This window comes from Balaenoptera musculus, chromosome 9 (genome assembly GCF_009873245.2).
Source record: "Balaenoptera musculus isolate JJ_BM4_2016_0621 chromosome 9, mBalMus1.pri.v3, whole genome shotgun sequence".
Classification (NCBI taxonomy): Eukaryota; Metazoa; Chordata; class Mammalia; order Artiodactyla; family Balaenopteridae; genus Balaenoptera; species Balaenoptera musculus.
Window position 1 is genome coordinate 46,355,544 of NC_045793.1, and position 19,741 is coordinate 46,375,284.

The following is a 19,741-nucleotide window of genomic DNA, read 5'->3' on the forward strand; positions in this document are numbered from 1 at the left end:
GCCAGAGGGGGTACATTGTCTGCAGAGAATTTTAAAGGTTTAAAATACTGACATAGTCTATCTGCTTTCTATAATCTTCATTTTACTAGCAATTCTAAACCATGCCAGTGAAAATACTCTCTGCAAAAAAAACCTCTTGTTCTTCTAAGTCTGTGCTGTCCAATATAGTAGCTATTGAGCCCTTAAAATGTGACTGGAGTAATTGGGAAACTAAATTGTTCATGTTTAAATTTTAATTTAAAGTTAATTAACTTAAAATTTAAAACTTCAACTACCAGAAAACTTTTAAGAATGTTTTCTAACAACTTGTGAATCTATTTTTCAACTGTAAATTTTATGAAATCTAAATACAGATCAAATATTTCTGATGAAAATTTAGCATACAAATGGAGACATGCTGTAATGTAAAATATACACCAGATTTCTAACAGCCCAAAAATAAAGAATGTAAAACACCTCATTAATGAATTTTTATATTGAATACCAGTTGAAATGGTAATAGTTTGGTTATATTGGAAGAATTCAAATATCTTATTAAAATTAATTTCATCTGTTTCTTTTTGCCTTTTTTTTTTACTATGGATACCAGAAAATTTTAAATGACTTGTGTGGTTCACATTATCTTTCTATTGGAAAGTGCTGGTCTAAGTTCTAAACCAGGATATGCAAATTTCTGCCTATAGGCAAAATTCAGTCCACCACCTATTTTTGCACAGGCCAAGAGCTAAGAATGGTTTTGCCTTTTAAAATAGTTGAAAAATATCAAAAGAAGAACCAATATTTCACAACATGTAAAAACTGTATGAAATTCAAATTTCATAAATGGAGTTTTATTGGAACACAGCCACACCCATTTGTTTATATATTGCATAAGGCTGCTTTCACATTACGATAGTAAAAGAGACCCTATGACCTGCAAAAAAAGCCTTTAAATTTTTAGTGCTTGGCCTTTGAGAGAAAAGTTTCTCCACCTCTGTTCTAAAGAATTGGTTCAGTTGTTCTTGAGTTTAAATATATGTTCAAAAGGGATGTAAATTCAGAAAACTCCTAGTTACATAGTTGGCCCCTGACACACACACACACACAGAGCTACAAGCCAGTCATGAAGATACTAAGAAAAAAAGGCACAGATACTTTACAGGATTATTGTGACAATTAGATAACGGAATAAAGTACCCAATAGGGCCTAACACTTAGTAAGCACAAAATGAATGCCCTTGAACCCAAAAACAGTCTCCAGAGGGGCTTATCACAGACTTCCCTGGCAGTCCAGTGGTTAAGACTTCACGTGCTTCCACTGCAGGGGGCACAGGTTCGATCTCTGGTCAGGGAACTAAGAACCCATAAGCCATGTGGCCAAAAAAAAAAAAAAAAACAAACACAAACATACACACACACACAAAGGGGCTTATCACAGTCCAAGAGAAGAGACCGACAGGTAAGCAGGCAGTTACAATTCTTTGTGCAAGTGTACCAGTCCAGGTACTTATAAGGAGGCATCTAACATAGTCTGGGGAAAGGTATCAATTAATGAGCCCTCAGACTGACTTCGGTATTAATAAGGGACCACTTTTGCAATATAATCATCACTCATCTCCAGTTCTGAAATTTCAGTGCATTAAAGTTCATCAGTACTCTTAGTGGTAAGTGACAGAAACTTAAACCAGAATTTTTAAAGTGAACTTATTGTTTACATAACTAAAATTCTGGGGTAGTCTTGCTTCAGGCATGGCTTGATCCAGGTGTTCAAAAAATGCCATTAGGGATCTGCTCCTCACCATGTCTTGGCATCTCTCCCTCTGTGAGTGCATTTTTCTCCATCAGCCTCTCCTCAGGAGTGGCCAAGATGGCACTAGCAGCTCCAGGCTGACATTCTTCCAGCTCAGCAGCCTCAGTGGAAAAAAAAGTTCCTTTTTCCAACAGTTCCATCAAAAGCCTGGGGCTGACTCTCATTGGGCTTACTTGGGCCCCATGCTGATCCCCAAGCAAGCACTCCATCCAGGGAATGGAATTGTTGACTGGCCCCTGGGTCTAACCTATCTCCAGAGGTGGAGTTAGGACCACAAAAAGCATACGGACTGAAGAGGGCTCATCTGCCAAAGAAAAGAAGAGTATTTTGCCAAAATATAAAGAAATGACTCTTGGCACTCAGAAACAGATGGCCACTACAAGTAAGCAAAAATTCAAAAAAATAAATCAACAGTGGTCCAGAAACTTAAGAAAATAACTAAAGCTGTGATTTGTTAAATAAGAACAGCCTCTTTTGCATTATTCAGAAGTTATGATTAACCAAGTAACTGTTTTCATATGGAGAAAGAAAAAACATATAGCAGATAAATTACCAGATAAAATATGTTTGGCCACAATTATTTTTTAGAATTTGCCTTTCTTAAAACAAACACTCATCTGAAATAAGTATAATTCTAATGACAAATAGATTATCTTACATTTTTCACTTCCATTTGAAGTATTCTTAAAGAATGATTCTAGATTTTGTGCCAGCTATTTCCAAGAAATCATATTTATTCATTGGGGTGTATGTATGTATCTATGTAATATGTATGTAGCTCTGTGTTTGAGTTGTAAAACAGAAATAAATGAAGAAAATGTTTCCCTTTTTAAACTATGTTTTAAAGTAAATAATGATAGAGCATAATTTTTCATCACCATTTGCCAGGCCAGGGTTAGGGGCGTGTGAGTGAGCACTCACCCCAGAACAAAATTTAAGGGGGTGCCTGTTATGGAGTAAGTGTCTACACCCCCCAAAGATTGTAGCTGAAGCCCTAACTCCCAATGTGATGGTTTTTGGAGATGGGGCCTTTGGGATGTAAATAGGGTTAGATTAAGTCATGAGGTTGTGTCCCTCAGGATAGGATTAGTGACCTTATGACATGAGGAAGAGATCTCCCTCTCTCTCCCTCTCTCCCTGTCTCCTTCACTCTGCCAGTATGTGCAACAAAGAAAGGTCATGTGAGGACACAGTGAGAAGGTGGCTGTCTGCAGGCCAGGAAGAGAGCCCTTCTTCACTAGAAACTGAATTTACTGGCACATTGATCTTGGACTTCCAGCTTCCAGAACTGTGAGAAGTAAATTTCTGTTGTTTAAGCTACCCAGTCTTGGTTTCTTTGTTATAGCAGCCTGAGCAGACTAAGATAGTATCAAAATCAATATAAATAACACAAGGTTTTTAAAATTCAAAATTAATGCAAAAATCCACAATAAATAAAATATCAAAATTCTACGTCTTCTGGGGCCCAATCTAGTTACCTTGCTTCTGCTTATGACTTCTTGGTAACTATGAAGATAGTTTTGATTATTAACCTTTGAAAATTCTTTCTGGGGTTTCCTGGGTGAAGACTCTCAGTGTCTTGACACTGAGGATGGTGCTCCCACAGGGCTGACTTTCATGGGTGTGCCACCTGAGCGGGCACTCACTCAGAAAGACCCTGCACTCAGAAGGGCCCCATGCTTGGTTTAATGATCTATTGTTGCCATCTTGAAATTCTTAATAATTTCCGAACTAGGGTCCCTGCATCCTCAATGGATTCTCAGCCCCACTAATTATGTGGCTGGCCCTGTACACCTGCTTTAGGTGCCCTTCATCCAACAATAAGATAAAATTCATGATAAAGAAGATGTGGTACATATATACAACGGAATACTCAGCTATAAAAAAGAATGAAATAATGCCATTTGCAGCAACATGGATGAACTTAAAGATTATCATATTAAATGAAGTAAGTCAGAAAGAGAAAGACAAATACCATATGATATCACTTAAATGTGGAATTTCAAATACGACAGAAAAGAACATGTCTATGAAACAGAAACAGATTCACAGACATAGAGAACAGACTTGTGGTTGCCAAGTCTGAGGGGATGTAGGGAGGGAAGGATTGGGAGTTTGAGATTAGCGGATGTGCACTATTATATATAGAATGGACAAACAACAAGGTCCTACTGTATAGCACAGGGAACTACATTTGATATTCCATAATAGACCATAAAGGAAAAGAATATATATATATATATACATACATATATATAAAGAATATATATATATATATCTGAATCACTTTGCTGTACAGCAGAAATTAACACAACATTGTAAATCAACTATACTCTAGCTCTAACTAAACCTACCCCAGTCACAAAGGTAGACTGTAAAACACTTGAGATAAAAGAGAAAGCTGGATTTCACCCTGCAATGTACAACTCATCACAGAAGCCAGTAAGAGCAAAAAAGGAAAGGAAAGTAAATTAGTGAGGCAGGTTCAAAATACCCATCACACTCATCATAAATAAAAGCATATTGGCCCTTGGCAGGATACTATGTGTATCCCATCAGAAATTTCAGTTCTGCAAGATACTCCAGGAAGAAAGGAAGTCACTCATAGTGGTCTAACAAATTTGGGACATGCTCCCCTGCTCTTGGAAAGTCATAATGTGATTGGGCATATGGAAGAAATCAAGAGAGCCCACTTGAAAGAAAATACCTTAGACCACGCAACTCTTTTCATTGCGATTCCCATTAACAGTCTACAGAGCATTATTTGGAAAACACTTTATTAGTGCATAGCATGTTAATCAGAAAGTGTATTTTATGAGGAAAAAGCAACTTGGGGTTCCAAGAATAAAGGAAGCATATAGAGTTGCCAGGTAAAATATAGGACGCCCAGTTAAATCTGAATTTCAGAAAGACAATGAATACTTTTTAGTATGTTTGTCCCATGCATAAATATGTCTGAAATTCAAATTCAACTAGGTGTCCTGCATTTTTATTTGCTAAATTTATTTGCTAAATCTGGCAGTCTTAGTAGTATACCCATTCTGCTATGTCCTCCAACCAGGTGTATTTCATATGGAGAGTGGGTGGCTTATGAAAACTGGAAGTTGAAGGAAATGAAAGAGGCAGACACTTCTAAAAGGTATTCCTAAGGTCCTTGTAGGTTAGTGGGTAACTCCCAAAGCACAGAGATTCTCAACCATGTGGAGTGCTGTTGGCAAGGCCCTATCTCCAATGACAGGTGGATAGGTCAATTTATCCATTAAGCACAGTACACAAGAATAAAAAATATAAACATATATATGTTTATATATATTATTGTATATATAAACATATATATAATTATTCATATAATAATACAATCCATCTTGGATTATACTTCTTATATAGCAACACAATCACCAAGTATAATCACCAAAGTCTCCTGAGGAATAGTTAAAAACCAAGTTCTCAAAGACCTCACAAGTTACATTTCAAAATTTCCTTTTCAATCTACTCTTTCCTATTGTAGAAAAATTATCATTCTTCCAGGTAAGAATGTTAATTTCATCCACATTTCCAATGGGCTATTATGTTTTTATTGCCATCACTACCAAAAATGTCTAGGATCATTTCAAACCTGAAAGAGACAGACTTCTTATAGATCAGGGGTCCCCAACCCCCGGGCCATGGACTGGTATCAGTCTGAGGCCTGTTAGGAACCGGGCCGCACAGCAGGAGGTGAGCCGTGGGCGAGCGAGCAAAGTTTCACCTGCCGCTCCCCATCGCTCCCCATCACTCGCATTGCCGCCTGAACCATCCCCCCCAACCCCGACTCCGTCCATGGAAAAATTGTCTTCCACGAAACCGGTCCCTGGTGCCAAAAAGGTTGGGGACCACTGTTATAAATGACTCTTACCCCCCACTACTTTAGGGATGTGTCAACATGCATCTAAATGCCCCTAAAGACCTGGAGACTTTTAAGGACAGGCACCGTGTTCTATTGGTTTATCATGCTAGACATTCAATAATCGCAGCTGTTAAGTACATGCCATCTTTAGGTGTCCTGTCTGGTCTTTAATTCCAAATACGTAATATATTCACTTACTTCTGTTTCATTTTCTCCACTGATTCTCTCTCAGCCCCCTCCCAACATGGATTGTTTGTAAGAGATATGCTAATCTGGAAGGATTTTTGCTTTGGAGAAGAGGATCGTTATTAATATCGTGGATTTCCCATTCCTTATCAGTCCACCAAACGTATGCGCTGCCTCAGCAGCCAAGTAACCAGCAGGGCCAGATGGAGCATGACGGAGGACGGTCCCTTCCATTCTTTTTTATATCAATATCTCCCAAAAAAGTAACAGGGGGAAAAGTAGAGCTGGCGTACTGCAAGTTATCATCGCCACTAACAAGCCAAACTTATATCCTGTGAATGGTAGAAAATCCAGCCTGGGGAATGCTTAATCTTTGAATCAAAGGGATAATGATATATTTCCTGCAGAAAATGACACTGGCCAATAAGAGAATTCAAAGCCATGTGCCACAGTCTTAGACTGGATCTTGTACCAGTATTGGTCGCCAAAATGAACTGCAAACTGCTTAGTGAAATAGTTACTCTAGCTTTTGAAAGAAATAATTAGCACTGCAGCAGCCTTTTTGGATTAAAAAAAAATAGGAAGGAGATATCTGGGTTCAATCTTCACACATAGGCTGAATAAAATTACTGATCATTTTTGCCACCTCAGAGCCTCATGCTTTCCAAAGGATTTTTTCCTGCTTAAGGAATTATATAATCTACCATTTAACTTATGGTATGTGAGGCATGAAGCTCTCTGTCACTGACTTATTACCTCATTGCTTAGCCATGGTGTTAATGAAGAAAAGATTACAGCTTTGATTGACAGATGGGTCTCATTGCTCTAAGGTGAGCAGCCAAATGTGCTATGACTACAATTGATCGATTGTAGTCATTCGATCAATTGCCTCATTGCTCTAAGGTGAGCAGTCAAATGTGCTATGACTACAATTGATCAATTCAATTCTACTATCAATATTGATTGAGTCCCTACTACGTACAAATCAGCGTGTTGTGTGACGTAGGGACTGCAAAACAGAATGAAACAAACAGAATGAAACAAAATGAAATCCGAGACAGTTTTTGTCCTTACGATCTAGCTGGGGAGACAGATGCATTCACAAATAGCTCCACTACAAAGTAAATTATGCTACGCACAATAATAGAACCACAAAGTGTAGTGGGAAATCAGAGGAGAAAGATTAATTCCAACCCATGAGGATGTGAATGGATCGCCATGAATTTATTACCACCCCAGGAACAACAACTTACCACATATGTTATAATAACAGTGGGTTCAGATTGCTATTTTAAAACACAAATGAAAAACATACTGTAATTAGATGAGATTTGCCATCCAAACAGAGCAAACCAACCAGAAGTCTAAAATACAAAAAGACAAATAATGATTTGGGCTTTTTCATTTTGTGTAGGATTAGTTCGCTGCTTATTCTATTGCTATAGGTGTAAACCATGATTTTTTTTTTAGTGTGATCTAGGGGTTATAAGTTCTACCTGCATATGGCAGATCTCGGGACAAATACATGTGGTCTCTGGGGGGTGATTGGATTGTGCCTGTGTGTGTTTGAATCCGTGGCATTAGCAAAGTTAGCCTTTTAATCTAATGCTTTAGTTTCCAAAGTCATCTCATGGCCTTATATCTGCAAGCATGTAAACATTAGGACTAAAAACGCTTTCAGTCTGTTTATCGTCTGGGTGTGTAGTGTATTCCTTCCATCAAAGCCACTAAGAAATTCTAAAGTAGGTGGAGACAAAGTGCAAAGTCTTCAATGTTTCTATAGGAAAGAAATGGAGTATTCATAGCAGAGAAGCTCAAGTCCCTTAAACATTTGCAGCCTGGCTCAACCTTCCCTCAGATGGTATTTGTCTTTAACATTTTGCTATATTTCCTGGCCCAAGGAGCTAAATTTGTAAGCAAAAGGATATAACATTTTCAAAATAATTGATTTCATTGACAACATAATATGTGCTCTCCACCTATAACCCGAATGCTTGGAAAACCAGAGGACATTGCCATAGACATGAGCCTTTCCTTCACAAAGAGCTGAGGAATTATTTCACATAAATGCCTTATTTTTAACCTCCCCCTATTTTTATTTTAAAATAATCCAGCAAATAATAATGCAAGGCTTACTATGTGTCAGCTAATATTATAGCCATGTACATCCAACAACCTGTGAGATAAGAATATATTTATCCCCATTTGACGGATGGAAAACCTGAAGCATAGGACCTTACTCAGAGTCAACCAGCAAGAAAGTGTTAGAACCAGGGGTTCTGGTTCCCGATACCACATACCGATCTGCTTATGTACTTATGCTTTAGCTACTATACTGGTCTGCTTATGTATATAATCCTCTCAGCTGTTGTAAGAATTATATAGCATATGCAGAAAAGCTGGTACAAAGAATGTATTAAAATATTAGTTAATATTAACATGATTAAATGTTAGTCAATAATTTAGCCTTCATGTTTTAAAACTTAAAATCAACTAAAGTACTCTTTAAGTGCAAGTATTCTGAAATATGTGCTTGGTAAACCTTCTGCATAATCTTAAATTTGCACTATCTTCCTAAAGGATATTACATAAACAAAGCAAATATTCATTTGTTTGATACTCTATGCCATAGTCTGCCCCTCATGCATCTCAATGCTTTAAGTTTGTTAGTTTCATTTCCTAAACAGGATTCTTGAGTCATTGAAGGAGAGGATTGTATCTTCTACTGTCTTTCTCCAGTATCACAGTGGCTTTTCGCATAGGAATCACTCAATAAATACTTGTAGATTGGTAACAGACTCCATAGCTTTGGGATAATGTTATTGATCTTGTGTAATGATCTTAGAAAATGTGTGATTATCATGTAGGTAATTACTAAAGATTAACTCTTTCTAAATGTCTTATTCCGAATTCCTCTTAAAATTACACATGCAGAATACATGTATGCATTTCTGTTGGATATATACCTAGGAATGGACTACACCTAACGTATATATGTTTACTAAATTATCTGTATTAGGATAACACTACTTATAATAGCCCCAAACTGGAAATTATCCAAACACCTGTCAACAACAGAATGGAGAAACAAATTATGATATAGTCATACAATTGAATATTATACAGCAATGAGAATGAACATTCTACAGTTACGTGCAACAACATGGATAAACTGCACAAAAAAATGCTGAGATAAAGAAATCAGACCCCCCAAAAGTATATACTGAATGATTCCATTTATATAATATACAAAATGAACAAAACCAAGCAATGCTGTTAGAATTCAGGATAGTGCTCTCTCTTGGGGAAAAGTGTTGGGTATCTGGAAGGGGCAGGAAGGAGGCTTCTGGTAACGTTCTGTTTCTTGATCACAATCTTATTACACAGATGTGTTCAATTTGTCAAAATTAATTGAGCTGTGTACTTATTGTTATGTGTGCTTTTCAGTCTTTATTATACTTCAAATGAAAATAATTCTCCAAATACTTGCAAACTCTACTCAAATGTTTTCTTCATTCCCTACCAACAAACTCTCTTATCATAGTAAGCTCACTCTGCTTTTAATTAGAATATTGTGGACATATTTTGTGTGTTAATTCAACTCTAACTTCCTTGAGAGGTGGGGCTCTTTGTTGTTTATCTTTATTTCTCCTAATAATATCTAGAGTGGTAACACACAAATGTAAGTGTTTTGTTGAAGGAATGAAAAAGAATGAAAGAATAAATGAACAACTCAACCCTCAACTACTCCAGACAAACAGAAGCTCAGTCATGACGACTGTAATCATTGTTATAGGATTATGTCATACATGGCAGTCTACTGATCTACTTGTCTATGCACATGGCTCTAAAAGACAAATGTATAGTAAAAACCCTTAAGTCACCAGATATATTAATAGGATAATTCTTCATTTTGTGAATAGATTCATGGTTCAGTTTTTCTGCTTCATCTAATATTTATTATTTATTCAGGATTTATATTGTACTAGAAACAGTTCTAGGCAGTTCTTTGACATTTGATCATTTAATACTTAAATCAGTAAAGTGTGAGTTGTTAAGAAACTAGGATTTGGATTCAGACAGACTTATGTCCAAATCGTGATTCTCCCACTTAAAAACTGAGCAGTTGTGGGTACGTTAATTCTCTGAGCCGTGTAGTTTCATGGAGTCTACAACGGAGATAGTCACGTCTACCTTACTGCAAGGTTCCCATGAGACAATGTACAGTTGACCCTTGAACAACACAGTTGGAATTGCATGGGTACACTTACAAAGTTTTTCAATAGTAAATATCATAGTACTACACCATCCACCGTTGATTGAACCCAAGGATGCGGAACCATGGATACGAAGGAATTGTGTGTGTGGAAGGCCAACTATAAGTTATACATGGACTTTCGACTGTGAAGAGGGTTGGTACCCCTATCACCCATCCCCAAATTATTCAAGGGTCAACTGTAAATGAGGCATTTAGCCTGGTGCTTGGCGGATTACACGTGAAAGAGTACTGTTCATTACCATCAGGACCAGAGGTTAAGGAACTTTCCCACATCTAATCCACGCCCATCCATCAGTAAGTTCTGCTGACTGTATCTCCAAAATATATTTCCAGGCCTCCTCTCTCCATTTCCATTACCACCACTCTAATCCAGGCCACAGCCAGGCCCCTCTTGTTCTGTCCACTCTCACAGGCTTTGTAAATCTCTCCCTGTTTCTTCTTTTCTTCTCTCCAAAGCATCCAGAATGATCCTTTCAAACCTTAAATTGCCTTAAACCCTCAACGTCTTTGAAATAAATTCCAAATACTTCACCAATTCACAATCTCATATGGTCTGGTCCTTACTCTCACTGTGCTCTGACCCTTCTGGTCCTCCCAGAACGTTAGACATTCCACATGTACTCTTGCTTCTGTTGCTCTTCCTTCACAACTCAGCATAAAAGATGACTCAGAAAAAGGTTCCCATGTAATCCAGTAGATATTCCCATGATTCTCTGTAGCCAGCAACATGTAAATTTCACATTTCTATGTTTACCTGTTCATTGCCTGCCCACCGTTTAGACTGTAAACTTCCCAACAATTTTGCCATGGCTGTTCTACACGCCATTGAATAGCCACCACTAACCCAGTGCCTGGAACAAACATCTTCATTCAACAAGTATGTACTTATGGCCTTTCATGAGCAGGCACTAGAACTGCAGATTAATACACACATTAAATAAGTACATGTATTGTGTTAGCAAGTGATAATCCCTACTGAGAAAAGCAAAACTGGTGGAAGGTGGATAGAGAGGGATAGATGGGGGTAGGGGTACAGTGTAAACTAGGGTGGTCAAAGGGGACCTCCCTGACAGGAGCATTTGAGCAGAGACGAAGAATGTGAGAATAAACCATGGAAGGGGATTCCAAGTAGGACTATCCTGAGGTAGGAGCGTGCCTGAGAGTGTGAGGAAGAGCCGAGGGCCAGTGCGGCTGGAGCTGAGTGAGTGAAGGGGAGAGTGGTAGAAGGTGAGATCAGAAAGGCCAGAGGAAGCCTCTGGGCCTCTGTTAAGTTTAGGTTTTGACTGAGGGAGAGGGGAAGCCATTGAAGGTTTCCGAGCATAGGGGAACACAATCTGATTCATGTTTTAACCAGATGCTCAGGATGCTGAATTGAGGACTGTGTACGGAATGTAAGGAGCCAAGAGTGAAAGCCCAGGTGCCATTTAGGCCAGGTGAAAGATGAAGGCAGTCTGGACCAGGGTAGGAGTAGTGGAATTGCCAGAAAGTGGTCAGATCCTGGATATAGTTTTAAGATAGTACTGAGAGAATCTGCAGACATTTGGTTCTAGTGTGTGAAAAAGCGGAGTCAAGAATTACTCCAAAAGAGATTCAGTAAACCTTTGTTGAATGGATGAATAAATGAATGAATGAATGAATGAATGACACATAGCTATTAAACAGCAGGATGAGACTTAAAGCAAGGTTAGTTGGTCATCAAAATTCTTGTTGTGATTCTCAACTTTTTAAGAATCTGAGAGAAAGCCTTTCTTTAGAAAAATGTACGTATGTACATATATGCCAAATTTGTACATAATCTTAGGAAGCTCCAGAACCTCTTAAAATCCATCCAGGAATCCCCTGTGTGAAGAGAGCCTGCATGTCATCATACAAGCAACTAATATAAAACTTGATTTTCAAGATGCGGTTTGCATAAACTTTTGCCAAAAAAAATCTCCTTATAAAGTACCCACTCCAATCTTACAAAATGGATTCATGTAACAGGAAAAAGACAAACTGTACTTCTGTTTTCTATGTTTATAAGTAACGATTACAACACTGGAATATAGCAATAATTTTGAATTCAGCAGCATAAAAAATAGTAATCAGTGACAATAAATCATTCTTAATATTTGTAAAAGCCTAAAGGAAACTACATTTTCTTACAGTAAGATCACAAAAGTTAATAAAACACCATTTCTTTACTAATGGCTGGAAGTATAATAACTCAGTCCAATAATACTGGTTTTCTCATACTGGTAGAAGTTTTCACTGGCAGATTCAGGTGACCTTATTTGATAACAAATTAGAAAATGAATCTAATAAATGTGGTTTGGTGAGTAAAATAAAAAGTATGCTTCACGGAAGAAAAATGAGAAAGGTATTTCTGGAAAGGACTGCAGTGCTGTTTTGTGCAAAGACTAAAGTCAAAGACTGAATGTTGCAGCGTTTTGTGAGTGGCATAAACAACCATATATTTTAAAATTGCATAATAATAGTACAATTCACTCTAGTCTTCACTCTGAAAGAAATCTAAAAAACAATCCAAATGTTGCTTTATTTCCAGATTATCTATTTAGTCTAAGTAAGCCTCGTGTAATACACATACACAAAATATTAAGACATCTAGCTTAAATTATATTTTTAAGCCCTCTAAAGTTTCAAGGGGAATAAGGTTGTTTTGTGTTTTGTCTTACAAGTTAAATACCTTTATTTAAACCCCAAGGGCTGTTTTCCAAAGTGGGATGCTCTGCCACAGCCATAAAACTCTTTCAAGGCAATGCGGATCACAGAGTTAAAACTCTAGGGATTAACACTGGGCTGGTTCACAGGCTTCCAGGCTGCCCTGAAGCATTTGTCTAAAAGCTTTAAAAAAAAAAAAAAAAAAAGGCAATAGAGAAAATTGTCCAAAATCTATCTCAGGAAGTACCCTACTTCTGGGGAAAAAAACTCTGGTCCTGAGATTTTGCTGCCTGATCCTGCCCAGGTCTACATTCTACTGCCTTATACCCTTGGAGAGCTGAGAAAAATGCCTGTCATGTTCCAAACTGATCTCTTAAGTAATGAGGGGATTGTGAAAAAGAGAGTCAACAGAATTCCCATTTGCTAAGACACAGGTACCAACTGGATGACCTAAAAATAACAACACTTGAGTCTTAATTTAGACTTTACGCCTCTGTTGCCTTGCAACTGAGTCGAATTATACCTAAATTTTCTCTGGGTCATTTTTATAAGTGAAATATGAACATTCACCCAGTGAAAGCAAGACAGAGGCAGGCAGATAGACATTGGGCAATTTTTAAAAATCTATTAAAAAATGTCATGGCCTCAGAAGCAAAGAACATATCAGTTCAATTAATATTAAATTGAGTTATAGATGTAAACTTTGGTGTGCAGTGATTGCCGTAAAATGAGAAATGGTGATGATACACTCCCTATACTCCGAGTATTTGTCTATAATTCACAATGTATTTCTGTTTGGAGTACTGGTGTTAACATGCTTTCTTAGCAGAGAGTAGAACAGCCGTTATGGTGTATGTTATGAATGCATATTAACAGCACAGACATTTGCATATCTGGAACTACAGTAGAAAATGCATAACGAAATTTCTCTTGAAAGACTATTGTACAAACACACTGAATCCTTGCTAAATCTTGACATAACAACTTTTTGTTTCCTCCCTTTAAAAAAAAAAAAAAACTAAGACATTCAAACAATAGATTAATACTCAGAAAACCTCAACACAGATTCTATACTCCCCCTCGCCACATCACTACCACCACCAAAGGGTTTTATTTCATGTTCAAAGGCAGAAATAGAACAGCCCCAAATGTTTTCATGGAAAAGCTGTTTCTCATTTGTCTGCACGTCGCAAAGATAAAATATAAAATCTATCCTTGGGATGAGCTACATCGGTGATAATTTTCTACTAATGTGTCACTTTATCTGTTCCTTGGATTTTGATATTCATGTCTGTGATGCCTGTAATACAATGCAGCTCCTGGAGACTTTGCAAGTTTAGAATATGGTGCAATATGCAACATTCATGACAGGGCTGGCTGCTTTGTGGCCTGTGACTCTGATACTTACGCTCCTTTACATTTAAAAAGTAAACCATTCGTGAGAACAAACAAAATTCTGCACCTGGTCTTCCTATAGATACTCTCTGTGCTGATAAAAAAAGTGTGTGTAGTTTTTGAACCAAAAGCTATATGAAATACACTTAATGCACCCATTACCAGGACTATCCCCTTAAACAACAAATTTGAAATGCCTTTGGTGTGTCTGATTTTTTAAAAAACATGACCTAGGCCAACCTACCCCCCTATTTTAAGTTATGAGTTTATAGCCTTATTTTTATTTTAAATTTGCATTTTTTTACCAGACCATTGAGAGAAAAAAAATGACCCTCCTTTACTTAGCATGATTCTTCTTTTTGCCAGCTTCCCCATCTTTTCTCCAACAGTCCAGGCAAAGTCAGGTAACTTTGTGGGGAGACGGAAATGAGTGGGGTATGACAGGAGAAAAATTGCGTTTAGCTTGAGTCCCCCGATGCCAATTTGGAACCAAAGTGCATTAAAGCAGCAGAATTTTAAACCTTTCAAAACTGGGATTTATAAGGGGAATGCTAACACAGATTCAACAGTTACAACTCTGCCAGGGATGACTTTAATACCAAAAGCATACTGTCTCACTTTATAGAAGGAGATTACTCAGTTGTCAAACAACAAAGGTTGTGTTTGTCTATTTTTAAACTTTTATTTTTTTTTAAAGCCCCCTTTTAACTTTAGTGACAGGCAATCCTGAAATAAAATGTCCTTTTATTTCAGGGGTAGGGGGCTGGTGGTGGCAGGGGAGTAGAGAAAAGGAGAAGAAGGCGAGGTTTGCCTCTGGCTTCACAGTTCGTTTTATCTATAAGGCTTTGCCAGCTTTGCTTAACTGTTTGTACCCTGCTTTTGTTAAGAAACCAAAAGGGAAAAGTGGAAGAAAAAGATAAATATGAAATAAATCTGACAGAGAAAAACAACTGGACACTGATACAGGGATGAGAAGATATTTAAAATAATTTTGATCTAGAGGGGGAAAAATGTGAGGGGATGATTTTTAGGAGAAAGAAAAAAATCTGAAAGCTCCAAAAAATAGGAAAGCTAACCTTTGACTAAAATACTCAGCAAAATGCTAGGGAAAGACAAAAACCTAAGTGATAATTTTTATGTTCATTGTATATGATATGAAATGAAATGAGAAGGAACAGGCCAGTGAAGGCTGTAAAGAGAGGGCAATAAGAGAGTGGAGTTGTGACTTTGGGTAGAGGACATAAGAATGTAGTTTGAAATCTTTCACAGTGGACTTGCAGTTGTCTCTGCATTTTACACAGACATACAAAGAATCTCTCTGAAAAGTTGTTGAAAGATACCAGCAAGTGTAGAAAGGGGAGCATCTGAGGATGTCTTTCACAGACCCCAGATGGAGAAACTGTTCTTTTATTCCAAATTCTTAAGAAGCACAGAAGTCTTACATGTCAATAAGAGAACACACAGACACACACCCATAAGTTACATGCCATGAAAGGAAATAAGGAGACCTTTGTTGATCCCTGTTCGCTTACACAAATCTTGGTTTGGTTAAGCATCTCAAGACCATTTTCCTGATTTCAGCTCCTTTTCACGGCTTTCTTTCCCTGGGTACCCAGGTGCACAAATGGGATGGTGATCTTTACAAAACATCAACAACAACAACAACAAAAAACCTCTCGCTCACACAAAAGCCCACCTTGTAAATGAAGGGAATATTAATGACTACCTAATAGTTGCACCGTTGGCAGGGCGAAACTGAACACTAACACAGCTCTTTCTACAGATTGCCAGTGAAGCCGAAGCAGCTCGAGGAGAAACGCACCTACTGTATGTGAAAGGCTGGTGCAGATTTTTTTCCTATCAGTCTAACCTTCTGTGTTGATGCATGAATGCTGGTACCCACTTACAGGGATGCCAGATGATCAGTGCAGAATGAAGGTCCCAAGAGAGAGGATCACATGGTTCTCTCTGCCCTGTGACGTCACTAGCAGATGGCATGGGTACCAGCTCTGGCAGTTGGCATCAATGTCACTTTTTAGAGATCAATGAGATAGTGCAGATACACACAGATCTAGAGACTCCAGGAGACGATGCGACACTCAGCCTGAAAAGATGTGGAAGATCCAAAATGAAAACTGATTATTGAATGAAATTAAAACCTAAGGTAATATAAATAAAGATATACTTCAATTGATGCTGGCTTTGCATGCAAGTATTTAAAGATACAGTGTCACTGTCTTATAGTATTTATATGGTCTTTTGTCATCTATAACTTCTTATCATATTTCATTCTTATGATGTAATTATCACATACTTTCACGGCTATTATGTAACTGCAAGTATGTGGACATTATTAAGAGTTTGTGTGTGTGTGTTTGTGTGTGTGTGTGTTTGTGTGTGTGTGTGTGTTGAGGGAGCTGGAGGTTGTTAAATTAAAAAGTCTCTGTTTTAACATGCCTAGTTGTTTGAAGACTTTAGATGAAAATACTTGCTGCTTCGCCAAACGAAAGCCAAAATTGCATTTGAAACACAAATTATTTTCCCCTTTCATTCAGGATTCTGAATACACGTGCACAATTGCAGTCAGAATCCTTGGACCGTTCCTGTCAGATATTAGCTAGAGGGAGACTTCTGTGGCTCATAGAACAAAAACACTACGAGAGTGTTTTTTGTCAGGATGATTTGAACAGCAGTAAACAGACAATTACACTGAGAAAAATTTAAAACAGAAAAGCAGTCTCAATATTTTTCTTGACTTAATATAATGCCAGTGATTTTTAAAATTTATTTATAGAGTTTATCCCAAATTAGCCTAATCCTCCCCCTCGCTTCTTTTGGTGAAGGTTGGGAAAAGAGTGCTCTTTTACATGTTTCTTTACGGATCAGAAAGAAAGCAGTTTTTAAATTGGCTCTGATTAATCTTTTCTTTAAATTGGTGTATTTCAACAGCCACTTATCTAAATTCACAGTTATATAATACAGCAAATAAAGTTAAGGCTTATTTTCTTTCTAAAAAATAAATCTCCACAAATTTGTCAGCTAATGGAGAGGTAGCATTTCTTATTTTAAAAACTGGTGCCTCTTCTCATTTTGCACTCAGGGGAATTGGAATTAATGAAATTCTGCATTGCTATATCATGTTTTGCATTTGTTTGAATTTCACTGTCCTTTTCGTGTATTAAAAATCAGTTTAAAATCAAAGAGAAATGGAGGTGGTGGTGGTATTACAATAAATACTTCCTGTTTTATTTTCTTTTGATAATTTGGTATAAATTAATCCTATTGCATGTGTCATTGTTTTCTTTAATAATTACTAGGCTGCACAAACTCAAAAATTTTATTTAATGTAAAAATCAGTCTTTTTCTCATGTTTTTGTATTCTTATGATTAAGTCATTGAATATGCTTTAAGTGTATAAACTTTAAAAATGAAAACACTTTAAATATTGTGCTGGCATTTTTTCAGGTAATTTAAGATTAGAGAACCATGTTAACACTACCGTTTGATGAGTCAGTTGTAATGCCAGAATCCCAGATGTGCAGAAAGTTTTCTAGAGAATGCGAGGACCAGAAGCAAATTAAGAAACCAGAAAGCTTTTCCAAACAGATTGTCCTTCGAGGAAAGAGCATCAAAAGGGCCCCTGGAGAAGAGACTGAGAAAGAAGAAGAGGAGGAAGACAGGGAAGAGGAAGATGAAAATGGGTTGCCCAGAAGGAGGGGTCTTAGGAAAAAAAAGACGACCAAGCTCCGACTGGAGAGGGTCAAGTTCAGGAGACAGGAAGCTAACGCGCGCGAGAGGAACAGGATGCACGGCCTCAACGACGCCCTGGACAATTTAAGAAAAGTGGTCCCCTGTTATTCTAAAACCCAAAAACTGTCCAAAATAGAAACTTTACGACTGGCCAAAAACTACATCTGGGCACTTTCTGAAATTCTGAGAATCGGCAAGAGACCTGATCTGCTCACGTTCGTCCAAAACTTATGCAAAGGTCTTTCCCAGCCAACTACAAACTTGGTGGCAGGCTGCTTGCAGCTCAATGCCAGGAGTTTCCTGATGGGTCAGGGTGGGGAGGCGGCACACCACACAAGGTCACCCTACTCTACCTTCTACCCGCCCTACCACAGCCCTGAGCTCACCCCTCCCCCAGGGCATGGAACTCTTGATAATTCCAAGTCCATGAAACCCTACAATTATTGCAGTGCGTATGAATCCTTCTATGAAAGCACTTCCCCTGAGTGTGCCAGCCCTCAGTTTGAGGGTCCCTTAAGTCCTCCCCCAATTAACTATAATGGGATATTTTCCCTGAAGCAAGAAGAAACCTTGGACTATGGCAAAAATTACAATTACGGCATGCATTACTGTGCAGTGCCACCCAGGGGTCCCCTTGGGCAGGGTGCCATGTTCAGGTTGCCCACCGACAGCCACTTCCCTTACGACTTACATCTGCGCAGCCAATCTCTCACCATGCAAGATGAATTAAATGCAGTTTTTCATAATTAATGAGGAAAATGAAAATAAACAGTGGTCGTTCACCTCCCCCTTCTAATTAAGACAAAGCAGATGCTTGTGGGCTGAGTAATAGGCACAACTCTAGCTAAGGTGTTTACTAGTTTCTGGAGTGTGTTTCAACTATTGTGAGAATTTTCTATGTAATAATAAATCTCTTTTCCTATGAGAACTTCTTTTCCTTTCCTTTTGTCTGTAAAGCACTGTGATTCTGTTTCTACTGGAAGGATATTTTTTTCATGTTTTATTTTCTTTTAAATTCACTTAATTTGTTTGAACAAGGTGTCTAAGAATATACTGTTGAATAAAGACATGCACACAGCATAATTCAGTGTCTACTTCAGTTGTACAGTAATTATAAAAATGCATGTTATTAAAAATCAGATGAATAAAATGATGTGTTTATAATTATTAGGAATTTATATACAATGTATCTCTGAAAAATTGAACATTTTAAGTATCGAGAATAACACTAAGCTGACAATGATATTGGAAGATGCATTTGAGGGTGTACAACAGTATAAAAAGCTATGCAATTTTCTTTTTATTAAGGACGAGTCTAAATGCATTCGATCGGTAACCATTCCTCTTCAAGGATTTGCAGATGGGGCAACATTATATTTGGGTAGGTGGTGTCATAATTTTGGAATAATTATATCAATCCTAAAGAAAAAATTTTCAGCACTTGTTTTGTATTGTTCAGAAATTATCTGTACAGGTTTGTTATCATAATGTATAATTGTGGTTTTCCACCCACATTTTTAAAGCAATTAAACATAGATATTTCCACTCGTAAAGGACATCTATTAGCTGTGATATTTTCGCATGATACTTATTATTTCCTGGTACACAGCTGGTTTCTGTCCCCAACACTCCCTTCTCCCCATTTCAGACATAGTTCTGGATTTCAAAACCGGGCGAGATAAAACAAATTTCTTACACAAAATGGCCAAAGTGCTTACAAGAATTTTTTTTTTTTTTTAAGTATCTTAAATGAAAGAAGAGACGCCCATGGGGGTTAAACATCCTGGGGAAACAA

The 19,741-nt window shown here is 37.6% G+C and overlaps 1 protein-coding gene across 1 annotated transcript; it reads left to right on the top strand.

The window, feature by feature from the left end:
- Positions 1-16,223: 16,223 nt before the first annotated feature.
- Positions 16,224-19,494, top strand: NEUROD6 (neuronal differentiation 6). Its single transcript, XM_036863875.1, has 2 exons — positions 16,224-16,360; positions 17,662-19,494. The coding sequence occupies exon 2, from the start codon at positions 17,683-17,685 to the stop codon at positions 18,694-18,696; it is 1,014 nt and encodes a 337-aa protein (XP_036719770.1). The 5' UTR covers positions 16,224-16,360; positions 17,662-17,682; the 3' UTR covers positions 18,697-19,494.
- The last annotated feature ends 247 nt before the right edge of the window (positions 19,495-19,741 follow it).

Coding starts and splice junctions, on each gene's coding strand:
- NEUROD6 (XM_036863875.1), top strand. CDS start 17,683: ATGTTAACACTACCGTTTGATGAGTCAGTTGTAATGCCAGAATCCCAG.